Here is a 13,307-nt window from a genome sequence, read left to right on the forward strand (position 1 = left end):
CGAGCAAACCTAACGGAAGTTTAGGGCGGAGTCGCAGCGTTGCACAGATTTAAATCAACCTATTGATACGTGGCAGGATACTCGCTCCGCCCCGCCCACCGCACTCAAACACATGTCTGACAGTGGCTTTTTATAGCCTGTTGTTTTGGTTATTAAGCCAGAAAACAAGCACAAATGTACTTTTAAAAATCCCAAAGTAAAACCAGGGTGGGCCGCTTTGAGAGGCACACACTGTTTTTAATATAAGTGAAGATAAATGTGATGAGCTCCTTCTGTCCTTTGTCACATCCTCTCCTGCAGACTGCTGCTGCCTCCCTCTGGTAAACAAAGCTCCAAGATATTTGAAATGTGGTGGTGAAGTAAACACTTTATAACTGTACTGTTTATCACAAGAGATGGAAAACAAAAGGGAAACTCCAGCTTTGCAAAAAATGTTAAGACTTTTATTTGAATGTATTTCATTACCATACGATTGGTTACTGGTTTTGTTACATGGCATATTACAGTACTAATACTATAAGAATATCCTACATTTTGTGAGTGATTGCTGAGCAACAGGCTACAGTACAACGTAACACTGGCTTAGGTATAAAATAACTGTGCTACATGTTATTAATTGTGGGTAAATGTAATGATTAGGAGGGTCGTGGTCGCTGCTTCAGAGAGGCCAACAGGAAAACATGGAAGCCACTTTACAAACATATCCAGGCTCTCGGGGAAAGGTTACCGGATTCCCTGAAAATATAGATATATACAAGTGAATTAATAATAATCTGTTACTCTATCAGTGCCTTTATTAAGAAATGTGCGATATGAAAATTCACAGAAAAAAAAAATACATGCACATAAATTCAAACAGGCTTGCAGGGTAATTGTCCAGTAACAGGTAGTTATTAGTCTTGGCATCCTTTAACCAAACTATTGATATCTCCTCTGGGTATCAGTTTGTTTTACAATCCAGCAGCTCCATATCCTCCAGTGTGCAACAACTGTCATCACAGTCCCCAGATTCACTCTCACAAATGGTTTCACTATTAAGTCACTGACAACCCCCAGAGCCTCCAGTTTTCTCTGATTTGTGGGAGTCATAATAGCACATTATACTGTATTAAAAAGGTCTGTCTGTCTTTTACCACTTTGCTGTCTGAATAGCCAGTTTTTATTGAATGGAGGGAGTGTGAGAGCTCTCCATTATTTTCTTCCCGCATAAGACAGATGGTGCCATTTCTGGAGTTGTAAAATATTTCACAAGCTCATTGTAGTACTTATTAATTTTTTATTAGGCTAATCATTTTGATATTAAAGGTTAAGAGTGTGGGATTTAGGGGGATATAGTGGTAGAAATGGAATATAATATAATAAGTATGTTTTCTTTAGTGCATAATTACATGAAAATAAGACCCATTGTACGTTTGTGACCTTAGTATGAGCTGTTTATATCTACATAGGGAGTGGGTCTTCGTCTACAGCCATCGTCACGTTCCACCGCCATGTTTCTACAGTAGCCCAGAACAGACAAACCAAACACTGGTTCTAGATAGGGATGCTCCATGCTCCTCAGGAAAGCAGCTCAGCCTTGCAGACAAATTTTTCCCGGTGGCCACTCGTGGTATTGCAGTGAAAATAATCAACTAAACCCCCAAAAGAATTTTCCCCATAGACCACCACTGTAAAAAAGACATCCGTAAAACTGTTGACGGGACACCTGAAACTGCATTTAAGGTCAATTTTGACTGATACTATTATGAAGTTTTGATCCATGAGGTTTTTATATTGTGGGAACTCATGGGCGGAGCCAGGGGCAAAAACACTACTGCGCATATTTAGTGGACCACATACTGCAGAAGTAAACCTGGAAGCCAAAAACTTTTTTGCTGTATACACCAGATCAGCAATCCCACTGGACTGAATTGGCCCCATCTTGGGGTCCGGTGTCTCGTTATTATACATCAATGAGCCTTTTGCATTTGCGTTGTTGCATCAGCCACCATAGTTAGCAGCCCCTCCTCAACAAGCAGGGTTGGAAAGTCACTGATTTTTTAATGTGAAACTGTTTAATTTAGTGTTTTTACTCATGTAATCCTCACCACTAGATGTAACTAAATCCCCCTAAATATGCCACACTGGACCTTTAAGTATTTTCTGAATGTATTATGTTTAGTGTAATTATAAAAAAAAAAATATTTAATTGTCATTTTTTTCAAGCTTTAGTTAGGGGGGTTAAGTGTGTTCTTTGTTATTTATGTACAAACTTAAACCTAAATGAGCTTCTTTGCTGTCTTTGCTTCTGTTACCTGGTGTGAGAGGGATTTTCGTCCCTGATGCCTTCAGGACAACCTGCAGATCTGAGGTGTTGCCAGCACTGTCTGCCTTTTCCCTGAGTATGATACAAACTTCCTCTTTCCTGAGCAGCCAGTCCATCTGACTGCCCAGGTAGTTCACACCACGGATGCAGAGCTCAGAAATGTTGTTGGGAAGAAGCGGAGAAAAGGCCAGACATTCCTTCTGAACTCTAGAAAAAAACACCACAGTCTATCACCTTTATTTCACTGCCTACATGCTGTGCACATATTGAGATGTTTTTCACCATTAACTAACCTGAAGCCAGTGTAACCAAACAGCACAGCTTGCAGGAATCCTCCCATCCCTGTGAGAAAGTTAACCGCACCAGAGCCATCTGATGATTCACTCCATACCTAAGACGAGAGGTAATCACACATTAAAGGATTTCCAGCAAAGAGGCATTTATTAGGATTGTGTGGCTGTATGAGTCAAAACAACACCTGGAACGGTCCTTGGATGTTTTTGAAGCACTTCTCGAGTAAAATTTGAGCTTTCTCAGCCTCTCCCAGCTCTAGCCAGCCGATCGCAAACATACCCTTTCAATGGAAAGTAAGGCGTTAGTACAGACGCAGACTAATTAATTAAGACGTAACATTCCAAAGAAGGCATGACTTTTACTTGTATCATATTTTTAACTTTGTGGTATTGCTATTTTCACTTCAGTGAAGGATGTGAACACTTCCTCCACCACTGACCGGTTTAATTTAGAGTCACATACAGCATGCTGTGTATTACCCATGTCATGGCCGGGCCATGAGGGTCTGTTACTGGCTCGTACGCTTCAAGGTCATTCCTCCTGACCTCTGGGGTCATTTGCAATCCGAGAGGATAGCTCAACATCACTGTGTCTGCCTGCTTCACTGGATTACCTGTGAGAGGTCAACAAGACATTCTGACATCATGTTACATCACACATGATTTTCTCATGCAGGTCTGAGTCAGAAAAATAATAAATAACCTTTGATGTAGCCGTCATACTCAGGATGGTACTGGGATTCTTGGTCAAAGGGTATTTTGAGGCTATCTGCCACTTCCTTCCATTCCTTTGGCGCAGGATGTTGGAGGCTTTCAGCCAATTCTACAGCGAACTGGAGACTGACAAATGAGAGACTTTTTGCATTCTCTGGGAATCATAAATTAATATGCACTGCAGGGAATTATTCAAATACAAGTACCTGGATTTAGCCACTGTGTTTGTGTACACAGAGTTGTTGACATTGTAATAGTACTCATCAGGTGGCATGACACCTAAATGACATAGATGGGAAATGTTTCATTATATTTGGATAAAAATAAGGTCTTAACATTTCAAAACTTCAATAACACTGAGAGCCAAGTTCTTCATTACAGATGTAGTTTTGTGGTGAAATGAGTGTTTGAGATGTCTTTAGTTTTGCTTTTATGAAAGTATTAGCCTGATAAACATGAATAAATTCAGTATAATAACCATCTTTCTTATAATGGCCTTCACCTAAGATATGATACTTCTGGTCCTCTGGGTTCCAGGATGCTCTGGAGACCCAGTAATCAGCCACACCGTATATCACCTCTCTGCCCCGGCCGTCTGTGAACATGGTCAGATCCTGCAACAAAGAGCCTAGTTAACATCGTTTCACAGGGTGAGACACAGTGGTGCTGAGTGAGGATAAAGGAACGTACCTCGGTGAGGTAGAGGTAGGTTTGGAAGGCCAGGGTGACGTCTCCATTTATGTGAATCTCTTGTTGTCCATAAATGTCCACTCCACACACTTCCCTCCCTGACACAGCGCTCTCCCAGGCAAACTTCAGTCCCTGTGAAGGTAACGTCTGTTCTTCAGAGGATTCAGCTTCGTGGTTATTGGGAAATACTTATTTGGGTAGCTGGGTTTAATCTCTTATGTGATAAGAAATTATCTCAAGCTTCTTTCTGAGTTTGCTCTGGAAATAGTTTTCTAGTAAACAACAAATACAACAACTTCTGACCAACCCATATCAATTTCACGCTTAACAACTTCAGATTAGGCCAAACCCACATTCAATTTCACCCCATCCCATGTCTGACCTAAACCCCGCCCATTCCAAGTACAGATATAGATACAGATAATTTTGTTGGTTAAACAGACACATACACAGATAGAGATAATCATGTACTCACTCATCCCTAGGAGCTATGATTTTGAGACCTGATTATCCCACTGATGATCGTACCTTGAAGCCCTGCTTTTGGGCGTTGTCTTTTGCACCATCTATAGTCCCCACCCTGTACTCCAGCACAGCTCGGGCTAGCTTGGGATAGAAAAGGGCTATGCCAGGGTACATCCAGATGTCCTGTCACAGGAAGGTAGGGTCATTGTGTGATACACTATACAAACCCAAACAAACAGCATGTAAATAACATAGCCGGTCATCAACTTTCACTGTTTACCTGGTCCCAGAAAACATGGCCCCAGTAGTCCTGACCATCCCCACCATTAGACAGCCCGCCTGGACTGACTCCACCAAAAGAGCTGGAGGTGTCATGTATGGAGGGGAAGGCACTAAGGAGGTAAAACATGCAGCCAATCACAGCCTTGCCGAGGTTCTCTAACCCCTGCACCTCCACCTTGCTCTGCAGCCAAAGTTCTTTCCAGGCATTCTCATGAGATGGACGCAGGTTACCACTCGACATCAGATTAAGGCCCTCATCAAAGCTGGCCTCAGCACTTTCCAAACTGTTGGCCGCAATCAGGATGAAGCCCCAGCGAGCCTGGCTCTGCTCTGGAAGCAGTGTCAGAGTGGAGGGTATGGGGGTCCAGATAAGGTGAACTGAGGGACACAAACCTCCTGGAAACTCAGCAGCAGTCACCTGTCCTTGGATGTGACTGAGAAAGAGAGGGATGGAAACTGTGTGAGACATCATATTTGTAATATATAGTAAACTGGATTTACCATAACATGTTTTGTTAGGTTACACTGACCTTGGCCTTTGACCATCAAATTCTAATAATTTCAGTCTTAAATCCAAGTGGACATTTGTGCAAAATCTGGAGGTATTCCCTCAAGATGTTCTTGAGATATCATGTTCACAAGAATGAGACAAATGCAAGGTCACGGTGACCTTTACCTTTGACCACCAAATTGTAATCATTCAAGTCTAAGTGGATGTTTGTCCCAAATTTGATGAAACTCCCTCAAGGTGTTTTTGAGATTTCAGGTTCACAAGAATTAGACAAACGCAAGGTTGCAGTGACCTTGACCTTTTAAAAACCAAATTCTAATCAGCTTATTGTTGAGTTTGAGTCCAAGCAAATGTTTGTGCCCAATTAGAAGAAATTCCCTCAAATCTCTCTTCAGCTAATGCATTCACGAAAATGAGATGGACACAAGATCACAGTGACCTTGACCTTTGACCACCAATTTCTAATCAGTTCATCCTTGACTCAAAGTAAATATATGAACTAAATCTGAAGAAATTCCCTCAAGGCTTTCTTTAGCTATGGCATTCACAAGAATGAGATGGACAATGACCTTGACCTTTGACCACCAATTTCTAATCAGTTTGTCCTTGACTCAAAGCGGATGTTCTGCCAAATTTGAATAATTTCCCCCCAAGGTGTTCTTGAGATATCGCATTCACAAGAATAAGATGAATGCAAGGTCACAATGAGCTTGACCTTTGACCACCAAAATCTAATCAGTTAATCCTTGAGTCCAAATTGACATTTGTGCCAAACTTGAAAAAAAAAACTCTCAAGGTGTTCTTGAGATATTGCATTCACAAGAATGAGACAGAAAGATCACAGTGACCTTTGACATATGACCACAAATTTCCTATCAGTTCATTGTTGAGTTCAAGTGGACCGACAGACAACCCAAACACATAATGCATCCAGCCACAGCAGTCGTCCACGTGGAAGCATAAAAATAAGATTTAACATGTTTCTGTTGACCATACCTTCCTCCTTTGTAATCAGGACCAGCCTCGAAAACAATATCTTTGCTCTCAGGCGTGAATGAACTGTCCAGCCTGACACTGATTGGCTCCTCTGAAGTCACCTGACGCACCAGCATTATCTCCATCACCATCAGGTTGGAGTAGTGTCGGTGTGAGTACAGAGACTGTGACACAGTGACACTGGCTGAGCTCAGAGTGTGGGTAAAGATGCCTGGAGGGAAGATGAGACGATTACCAGTAATAACTCGTCACAACACTGTTTCCTGATGCCAGACGGTCAAACAGACTCTACCTGTGTGAGTGTCCAGACTGTAGGTGTGCTGGCCTGCTTCGTCCATCTCAACTGTCACAGCGTGAGGACAGGGGACATCTGCCCGGTGACAACGTCCACCCTCCCCATTATACACACCACCCATGTGCATGATTCTGTTGTACACCCTCCATCCCAGAAGGCCATTGGCAAGTGGAGGGAGGAAGCGGCGGTCGCTGGGTAGAGTGTCAGTGGAGAAGATGTAGGGGTCTTCATCACAGGACATGATGACGAGGTGGTATGGTTTCCCAAATTCAGTCAGGGTTTGTTGAGAAGAAGATCCCAACTCTTCAACAATAATCAATAATTTTATTTACTACATGTTAGCATGGTTTGAAAACACCTATATTCTGACATCAGTTCTTTATTTGTCCATAAACTCCCTACTTTATCACTGGACAAAACAAAAATACCTCAAGTTGCATGAGACATTAGCTCACTCCTGGAAACTTTTACACACACGCACGCACGCATGCACGCATGCGCGCGAACACACACACACACACACACACACACACACACACACACACACACTTTTCACAGCTTCCTGCCAGTGAAGGCTATTTGTAGATTGTGTACTTTGGCACTTTGGTGTCACAAGATGTGTCATCCATCAAGCATATAGGTGAACACAAAGTTTAAATTCAAGCCACTCAACCAAAAATAGACACAAACTCAGTAATAAATCATGTCTGGAATCATTCAATGGCAAAAATAAATAAATAAACAAACATAAAATCTCAGAGATCAGGCTAAACTACTCTGGAAAAGTTAGTTGTTGAAGTCAGCTGCACAAACATCCAGCATAACTCCTTTCAAAATACTACTACAGAGGCAATGTTTTACTCTCACGTGAACAGGAAGAGGCATCTGTTTCTGCAACAAAGAGGAATGCTTGACGATTAAAGTGCAGATGAAAGTGAAGTGCAAAAGTTTCCCAAACTGCTTGTCCTGAACAGTTAAACCTACAAAAAACAGCTCACAGGACGTAATTCCTTTCACAGTTCATGCCTGCTGGAGCCATATAACTCAAAAGTTGTTGATAAAATGGGACCAAGTTAGTGTCCAGTATCACTACTGTAGGAGGAGGTCATGTAGCCTGCTGCTGCTGCTGCAGAGAAAACCTGGACATGTCTCTCGGTCAGCTGGAAAACATGGCATGGACTTCATGTGGAGGATAAAGTAGAGTAGCTGTGGATCAGTAACTGAACATGCTCATTAGATGTCAGTGAAATGTCATTAAAGTGCATTAATGTATAAGTCTCAGCTTCAAGAAACAGGTCCTCATAGTGTTAATATACTCTTTAGTTGGGACAGTTTGTTACAGGCTTTCTTACAAACAGTCTTGTTACAGGCTGTAATGGCCGCCACCTTATGTGTACATATTCCCAATTAAAACATCAGCACCACTTGGCTGAGACTGTAAAAATACTCGGCAGGTCACAGCAAGAGTGTTTACATTTTCATCCTATCTCTTCCAAGAAGTATCACGTCACTCTCTCCAAAATAAATCATGTCATCTCCGCTCTGCTCACCAGTCGCTCTCAGCTCCCTGTTTGCCTTTTTGCTGTTCACTCTTGTTTTAGTCAAATAAAACTTCAACAATCCACACAGAAATTTAGGACAAGACATTTGCAGTCAGGGCCCACAGCCTCTGGAACAACTTGAGGAAAGAAGGCTGCAGGAATCAGTGTTCTCGTTTAAATCTCTTCTTAAAACACACTTCTATAGAAGAGCTTATTCTGAATTTGATTTAACATTTCAACCATAAACAGCAGTATAATCCCTTTGCAGCCAGTAAAGGCATAAAATGTCCAAGAAACACTTTTTTAAAAATGTGGTAAAAGCTGTGGTAATGCCCTAGTAGGAGATGTGGGACCCTGGGTCCTACATCAGCTCAGGTGAAACTGTCATAAGGCCCCTATCAAGAGTCCCTGCAACACACACACCTCACTGAGTCTCACTGAGCCTCAAAAGCCAAATACTGTATCGGCTGAACACTACCTGGCCCACGTGTCTGTCTGTGACAGTGTGATTACATTTAAGTGTTAAAAGGAGAAATTACAGTTGATAATAACTACAGGGCGATTCTGCTTCCCTAACATGTCTTCTTTAGGACTAGTGGAAAGAAAACATCCAAAATAGACATTCAGGTGTTTATTTTAGTTCAGATTTCTGTTCTGGAAACGTGTGCAAAATATTTAAGATAATATTTAAGATAAGATAAATGCCTCATTTGTGTATTTAATGGAAAATGGTAAATGAACCTGTACTTGTATAGCACCTTTCTAGTCATTTGACCACTCAAAGAGTCACATTCACCCATTCACACACACATTCATACACTGGTGGCTGAGGCTACCATACAAGGTGTCACCTGCTACTCAGTTTTTAACACACTAACACACCAATGGAGCAGCCATCAGGAGCAATTTGGGGTTCAGAATCTTGCTCATGGATACTTCTACATGCAGACTGGAGGTGGACGACCCACTGTACCTCTGAGCCACAGCTGCCCTGTTTTAAACATAAAATTTTAGAAAAACTTGTCATATAAAAAACAGTTGTCTTAATGTAATTAATCAACTGGGGTTTGTTTCATGGTGATATTATCATTACTTGTTGATATTTTTCACCCTATTCACCTGTAGCGTTTTGGGGGTTTTTGTCTAAAAAATATATTCAGTTTTAGAACACGTATCTGTAAAGGCCATTTTCTTTTCTTTTTTTTTCTCATAGTCTGAGCCAGAAATCTCAACATCAGCAGCACTTACATGCGCCAGACTTGTAGGTTTTATTCCTGTCTGTATCCTTAAGGTTCTTACTGAAAAGTTTGTTCATATATCATGTATAGTCTGATTAAGGTTGTAGCAATATACCAGTTTCAAGGTATGTACATATATATATACAGTACAGGCCAAAAGTTTGGACACACCTTCTCATTCAATGCGTTTTCTTTATTTTCATGACTATTTACATTGTAGATTCTCACTGAAGGCATCAACACTATGAATGAACACATGTGGAGTTATGTACTTAACAAAAAAAGGTGAAATAACTGAAAACATGTTTTATATTCTAGTTTCTTCAAAATAGCCACCCTTTGCTCTGATTACTGCTTTGCACACTCTTGGCATTCTCTCCATGAGCTTCAAGAGGTAGTCACCTGAAATGGTTTCCACTTCACAGGTGTGCCTTATCAGGGTTAATTAGAGGAATTTCTTGCTTTATCAATGGGGTTGGGACCATCAGTTGTGTTGTGCAGAAGTCAGGTTAATACACAGCTGACAGCCCTATTGGACAACTGTTAAAATTCATATTATGGCAAGAACCAATCAGCTAACTAAAGAAAAACAAGTGGCCATCATTACTTTAAGAAATGAAGGTCAGTCAGTCCGGAAAATTGCAAAAACTTTAAATGTGTCCCCAAGTGGAGTCGCAAAAACCATCAAGCGCTACAAGGAAACTGGCACACATGAGGACCGACCCAGGAAAGGAAGACCAAGAGTCACCTCTGCTTCTGAGGATAAGTTCATCCGAGTCACCAGCCTCAGAAATGGCAAGTTAACAGCAGCTCAGATCAGAGACCAGATGAATGCCACACAGAGTTCTAGCAGCAGACCCATCTCTAGAACAACTGTTAAGAGGAGACTGCGTGAATCAGGCCTTCATGGTCAAATAGCTGCTAGGAAACCACTGCTAAGGAGAGGCAACAAGCAGAAGAGATTTGTTTGGGCCAAGAAACACAAGGAATGGACATTAGACCAGTGGAAATCTGTGCTTTGGTCTGATGAGTCCAAATTTGAGATCTTTGGTTCCAACCGCCGTGTCTTTGTGAGACGCAGAAAAGGTGAACGGATGGATTCCACATGCCTGGTTCCCATTGTGAAGCATGGAGGAGGAGGTGTGATGGTGTGGGGGTGTTTTGCTGGTGACACTGTTGGGGATGTATTCAAAATTGAAGGCACACTGAACCAGCATGGCTACCACAGCATCCTGTAGTGACATGCCATCCCATCCGGTTTGCGTTTAGTTGGACGATCATTTATTTTTCAACAGGACAATGACCCCAAACACACCTCCAGGCTGTGTAAGGGCTATTTGACCAAGAAGGAGAGTGATGGAATGCTGCGGCAGATGACCTGGCCTCCACAGTCACCGGACCTGAACCCAATCGAGATGGTTTGGGGTGAGCTGGACCGCAGAGTGAAGGCAAAGGGGCCAACAAGTGCTAAACACCTCTGGGAACTCCTTCAAGACTGTTGGAAAACCATTTCAGGTGACTACCTCTTGAAGCTCATGGAGAGAATGCCAAGAGTGTGCAAAGCAGTAATCAGAGCAAAGGGTGGCTATTTTGAAGAAACTAGAATATAAAACATGTTTTCAGTTATTTCACCTTTTTTTGTTAAGTACATAACTCCACATGTGTTCATTCATAGTTTTGATGCCTTCAGTGAGAATCTACAATGTAAATAGTCATGAAAATAAAGAAAACGCATTGAATGAGAAGGTGTGTCCAAACTTTTGGCCTGTACTGTATATATACAAAATGGTTTCAGGTTTCAATCATAGTAATAAAACGTGTTCAACAATAAGCGTTCCATTTTCATTCCTTTAAGGATCATCCTGACTAATAATAACATAAATTTTGTAATACAGTGGTACCGTGAATCAGTGATATTTTCTGAGAAATCTCATACCGTTGCAACCATAAGCCTGATTTATAGAACATTTTATCCATAAAAACATGGCAATTTATGTATGTATTTAGTTTGTATGGCTTTTGACAGTATTTTCCTATTTAGGGAATGATGAAAAGAGATATCCAAAATCCAACTCTAGTATGATGACAAAGTGGAACAAGACTTTTGAAACTGCCTTTATCAAATCTTCAGATTTTTGTGCGAGACATGGATGCAGATTAGTACATATTTAAGTAGACAATGCCTCATCTGCATATTTCAAGATTTAATTTCAGAAAACTTGTAATAATAAAAAAATATTTGTTTGGAAATTTGATGATGATATGTAGTAGTGAAGTTGTACCCTATTAACCTGTGTCTCCTCTTAAAGGGACACTCAGTTTTATTATCATGAACGTAACGATTGAAAAGCTGTATGGTGTCTTTCTGTTGTTCTGGATGAGCTCTCTAAAGTCTGGGGAGATAAACCTGGTTATGTCAGGCTTAAAAATCTTTTTAAAGGTGGCCTGCAACACAAAGTGGGAGTGTGGACTTTAAAAGATGTGGGCACTGGACAGGCAAGGAAGGTGTAATGACAGACTCTATTTAGTAGGGAATTGTAGGATACAGCAACACAACACTAAATTACTGGAGTATTCCTAAAAAAGGGAACCTTATAAGTGTAATATCAACTGATAAAACCAAATTTTGACATTAATCTTTTTTTTTGCAAGACAGGAGCCAAAGATCAGGTAAAAATAGAAAAACCACATTAAAGCTGATACTGCTTCATTTTTTGTTGTGCTATGGAGCACTGGTTCTCATCCAGGGAGACCACCACGGGTCCTTGAGGGAGTCCCAGGGGTCCCCAGACAAACAGGGAATAGTTTATTTTCACTTATTCACTGTAGAAGTGAGCCTGCTGTGAGTTAGCGTCATAAGAGAGACTATTCTTATTATAGGTTTCACTTCCCCCACAGTTATCTCCTTAACTGTAGATGACAACTACAGAATTCTGGTTTTAATCATATCTAACAACCAGAATCTTCTCAGATGGAGGTCCTTGAAGAGAAATGTCATCAAATGGGTCTAATTTGTATCAATTTAGGGGCCTTTGACATGAGAAATGTTGAGTATCCCTGCTACAGAGCACACTGCCAGCACATTTCCAATTAAGGGTAATCCACCGTTGGGTAGCCCTGATCACAGGAGTATTGTTTTACAGAGGTTTGTACAGACATGTAACTCCTCAGCCTGACTGTAGCATTTCATTAGAGGCACCACTTGGTGGAGCTGAGGAGCTGTTTGTGAGGTATCTGGCATCATGCCGGGGGTCAGAGCCACAAACCCTGGGAAAAGCAGTGCTTTGTCCATATAAGGCTGCAATCCATCCGCTTCCCTCTTCCTCCCCAGCTCCCTTCCTCTGTCTTTCTCAGACCTGAGGGATATTTACAGAGAGAGAGCCTCGGCCAGCCTGCCCTTCCTTATTAGGAGCTCAGCTTGTTGTCAGTGCCTCTACCCTGCAGGACAGTGGTCCATCTTTCTGCTCTGATGAGACAGATGGATGACTGGTGTTAACTGCTCTTGAGTGCAAACGGACGGGAGCTCAAAATGACAACAAGGCTCTCCTCACAGCTTTTCACCCAGTTGCTACTGAGCACTCGTGCAGCACATGTAACGACGCTCATTTCAGTCATGATGTACAGTCCACCTGGGAGCAGCAGCAGATTAATATAACAGTCCAAACATACTGTAAATACATCTGTGTTGCGCTGTTTCCTCTGTTATGCTCACTGTGTTGCAGCTGCTCTGGGTTTTTTTTCTCCCCAGTGATGAAGGACATCTGGCTACCAGAAAACAGAGCAACTGTACACAGGGATGATACAAGTGTTGTGTGGATGAGGCAGCAAAAATGCAAACAAACAAACAGGTGACCACAAACTGATGACTCTGTCAGTCACAACATGTTACTTAAGAGGCCAGGAATCCAAAGAGGATTCAGTGTTGTGGTCACAAAGGATCCATGTCAAAGGGTATATTAAAGGTCCACAGTGTGGGA

General features: G+C 41.7%; 1 protein-coding gene across 1 annotated transcript; it reads right to left on the reverse strand.

Moving 5' to 3' along the window:
- Positions 1–421: 421 nt before the first annotated feature.
- On the reverse strand, positions 422–7,675 carry pgghg (protein-glucosylgalactosylhydroxylysine glucosidase). Its single transcript, XM_033634329.2, has 14 exons — positions 7,419–7,675; positions 6,549–6,854; positions 6,257–6,467; positions 4,748–5,183; positions 4,531–4,650; positions 4,003–4,134; positions 3,815–3,926; positions 3,519–3,591; positions 3,302–3,438; positions 3,079–3,212; positions 2,784–2,879; positions 2,599–2,696; positions 2,295–2,512; positions 422–735 (listed from the first exon to the last, which is right to left on the reverse strand). Exons 2-14 carry the CDS (start codon positions 6,790–6,792, stop codon positions 659–661), a joined length of 2,088 nt encoding a protein of 695 aa, XP_033490220.2. The 5' UTR covers positions 6,793–6,854; positions 7,419–7,675; the 3' UTR covers positions 422–658.
- Positions 7,676–13,307: the final 5,632 nt, after the last annotated feature.

Source organism: Epinephelus lanceolatus, chromosome 5, assembly GCF_041903045.1.
Source record: "Epinephelus lanceolatus isolate andai-2023 chromosome 5, ASM4190304v1, whole genome shotgun sequence".
NCBI lineage: Eukaryota > Metazoa > Chordata > Actinopteri > Perciformes > Serranidae > Epinephelus > Epinephelus lanceolatus.